The following is a 3436-nucleotide window of genomic DNA, read 5'->3' as shown; positions in this document are numbered from 1 at the left end:
TTGAGTTGGCAAGATTCTTCTACCTTGTGGGCGCTTGTAGTTACCGACTCCACAAGTTCGTCGACTGCCCAAACTCCTGCCATCATTTTAGAATTACTTGAAGAATTCAAAGATTTATGCCCTCAAGAACTCCTTACCATTCTCCCCCCATTACGCAAAATTCAACATCAAATTGATCTCCTTCCAAATGCATCCTTACTGAACCTGCCTCGTTACCTGCTCAATCTGGTAGAGCAACAAATTATGCAGGGAATTATTGAAGAGATATTAAGTAAATAGTTTATCCAGGCCAGCATCAGTCCCTGTGCCATCCCAGCCTTGCTTGTTCCTAAGAAGAACAGTGAGTGGCGACTGTGTGTAGATAGTCGATCCATCAATAAAATAACGGTTAAGTATTGTTTCCCTAGGCTGAGAATTGATGAGCGCATTGATAAATTGGTCTGGGCTTCAGTATTTTCCAAGCTAGACTTGTGCAGTGGCTATCACCAAATCCATATCTGGCCAGACGACGAATGGAAGACGGCCTTCAAAACTCCGTTCGGACTTTTGCAATGCCATTTTGTTTATGCAATGCCATTTTGTTTATGCAATGATCCTTCTACATTCATGAGGGTGATGCAAGATATACTTATACCTGTTTGGGGAAAGTTTTGTATTTCATATTTCGACGATATCCTTGTTTACAGCGACACCGTGGAAGGTCATCTTGATCACCTCTGACAGCGCTTTATCATATTATGAGACAATCAATTGTTTCTTAACCTTTCGAAGTGTGAGTTCGCCACCTCCCGTGTTATTTTTCTTGATTTTGTGATATTCAGGGATGGTGTTCATATGAATCCGAGTAAGGTTGAGGCCATTTTAAATTGGCCTGTCCCGTGCTCCTTCTTCGAAGTTAGGAGTTTTCATGGCATTGCTAACTTTTATCAAAAATTCATAAAAAGATTCAGTGTTATCATGAGTCTAATTACAGACTACTTAAAATTAAATACATTCCACTGGGGTGATCAGCAGTAACACGGCTTTGACGCTATCAAAGGGGCGCTAACCACGGCTCCGGTCCTGGCCATCCCCTATTTTGACAAGCTGTTCACTATGGAGATCGACGCGTCTGGGATTGGCATTGGTGCTGTTCTGTCACAAGAGAGTCAACCCGTGGCATTTTTCAATGAGAAGTTATGTACGTCGTGACAACGATGGTCCGCTTATGAGCAAGATCTCTACTCCATTATCCAAGATCTTAAGGAATGGGAACATTGTAACTTACATCAAGAATTTGTGATATGTACAGACAACAGAACTTTAAAATTTATAAATAGCCAAAAATATGTGAATCGGATGCATGCTCGATGGATCTCTTTTCTCCAAAAGTTTTCATTCCTCCTTAAACATCAACCAGGAAAGCATAATACAGTTGCGGATGCCCTCAGCTGAAAGAATTTGTTGCTCACTCAACTCCAAATAGAATTCACTGGTTTGACCTCCATTCAACAACTCTATGCTGCTGACCCTGATTTCGGTATTATCTAGGCTCAATGACAGCAAGGCCAGACAGTTTCAGGGTATTGCATCCTCCACGGTTTTCTTTTTCACGAAAACCTATTATGTGTTCCTTTTTCTTCTTGGCGACAGCATATCATTCGGGAAGAACATTGCTGAGCTCTTGCCGCTCACATAGGCCGTGACAAATCCCTGGCTCAAGTAAAGATTCTATTGGCCGCGTCAACGCCGTGATGTCTTTCGGTTTGTCGACCATTGCTCTATTTGTCAAAGCTACAGGGGAGGTGCACAAAATTCGGGCCTTTATTTACCCCTACCCATCCCCGATTCCATCTAGGAAGATTTTAGCTTGGACTTCATCCTCGAACTACCCCGCACAAAGAAAGGTAACGATTCGAGTATGGCAGTCGTCGATCATTTTTCAAAGATGGCTCACTTCATTTATTGTAATAAGATGTTGAATGCTCTTCAAATTGCCCATCTTTTCTTTCATCAAATTATGCGACTTCACGACGTCCTAAGGAGCCTCACCTCGGACAGGGACGTCAAGTTTATTAGCCATTTCTGGCGTGAATTATGGAAGAGATTGGGCACCGACTTGCACCTAAGCTCAGCCTATCACCCCCAATCCGACGAACAAACGGAGGTAATCAATCGCACCTTGGGGAGCTTGCTCCGCTGCCTTGTACAGGATTACCCGAAATAATGGGATGATGTGCTAACCATGGCTGAATTCACATATAACTCTATGGTGAACCGCTCCACTGATAAGACCCTCTTTAGCATTGTTTATACTAAACTCCCCAACCTTGCATTGGATGTAGCTATTCTTCCCAAATGCAAATCTAGAGCTGCTACACACTTTACAAATCAATATTCCAAAATGATGGTTGATGTTCACCAACAGTTAACAAAAGAAAATCTGAAGTACAAATCCTCCGCCGATCTTCACCGTCGACAGAGTTTGTTCAATGTAGGCGAACTGGTCATGGTGCGCCTTCGCCGGGAAAGGTTTCCCCCTAGCACTTATTCTAAACTGAGTCGCCGCAAAATTGGTCCAGTTCCCATTGTTTCCAAAATCAACGACAATGCCTACACCGTTGAGCTATCACCCGGCTACATCACATCCCCCACCTTCAATATTTCTGACTTGTGGCAATATCACCCACCCGATGATTTCGCAATCATCATAAGCTCGTCAGAGTTGAGCTCTTCCGAAGCCGGGGAGGACTGATGCAGTGCATGGCATGACAATGCCAATTCCCCACATTCCGTTATATGGCAGCCACTCACGATATCACTTTTTCCCTATTCAGTTATCTACAGTACTATTTCACATTTTTTTGTTGTTAGGCTAATTTTAGTATTTTCATAGTTATTAGAAATAGGAAAATTTATATACTACCGAAGGAAGCCAGGAAAGGGTAGACTCTTTGTTTTTACAGAACTTTAAGTTCCTCTTCAACAGAAGCTCATCCCAAGCGTGGAATTCTCCTGGGGTCCCTGTTCCATTGGCTTGCATTGTTTTCAAGTTCTTTTGCAGGTTAGTCGCCTATGGTCTCCGATATGGGGTTGCATCAATTCTATTCATTTGTCTTATTGGTTGTAATGCATGGATTTGAAATTTATTTATTTAGGTAAAGGTGATTGGTATTTGGGTTCTCATCTGACCTTGATACTTTCAGCTTCTTATTTGCATGTGAAATGCTTCATCTTCTTCATACATCACTGTAATGATTGAGTTGTTAATCGGATTTATGTGAAACGTTTCATCTTAATTTTCAGCATAACTATTATATGTTGAGTTGTAACCTTGATTTTTCCATTTGTCTTCTTTCATTTCAATCTCATATGTCCTTTTCTCTCTCCACCTAATGTAATATCATTAAACAATTAAATAATTATAAGTTTATGAAATCGAAGCACTTGCACTTCA

At 41.5% G+C, this 3436-nt stretch overlaps 1 protein-coding gene across 1 annotated transcript; it reads left to right on the top strand.

Moving 5' to 3' along the window:
- The first annotated feature begins 2224 nt into the window (after positions 1 to 2224).
- LOC110114342 lies at positions 2225 to 2734 on the top strand. The gene has a single exon (XM_020847192.2). The coding sequence runs from the start codon at positions 2225 to 2227 to the stop codon at positions 2732 to 2734; it is 510 nt and encodes a 169-aa protein (XP_020702851.1).
- Positions 2735 to 3436: the final 702 nt, after the last annotated feature.

The sequence above is a fragment of the Dendrobium catenatum genome, unplaced genomic scaffold (assembly GCF_001605985.2).
Source record: "Dendrobium catenatum unplaced genomic scaffold, ASM160598v2 fragScaff_scaffold_1730, whole genome shotgun sequence".
Classification (NCBI taxonomy): Eukaryota; Viridiplantae; Streptophyta; class Magnoliopsida; order Asparagales; family Orchidaceae; genus Dendrobium; species Dendrobium catenatum.
The sequence above is the reverse complement of the archived record's forward strand: the minus strand, read 5'-3'. Positions and strand labels throughout refer to the sequence as shown.

Coding starts and splice junctions, on each gene's coding strand:
- LOC110114342 (XM_020847192.2), top strand. CDS start 2,225: ATGGCTGAATTCACATATAACTCTATGGTGAACCGCTCCACTGATAAG.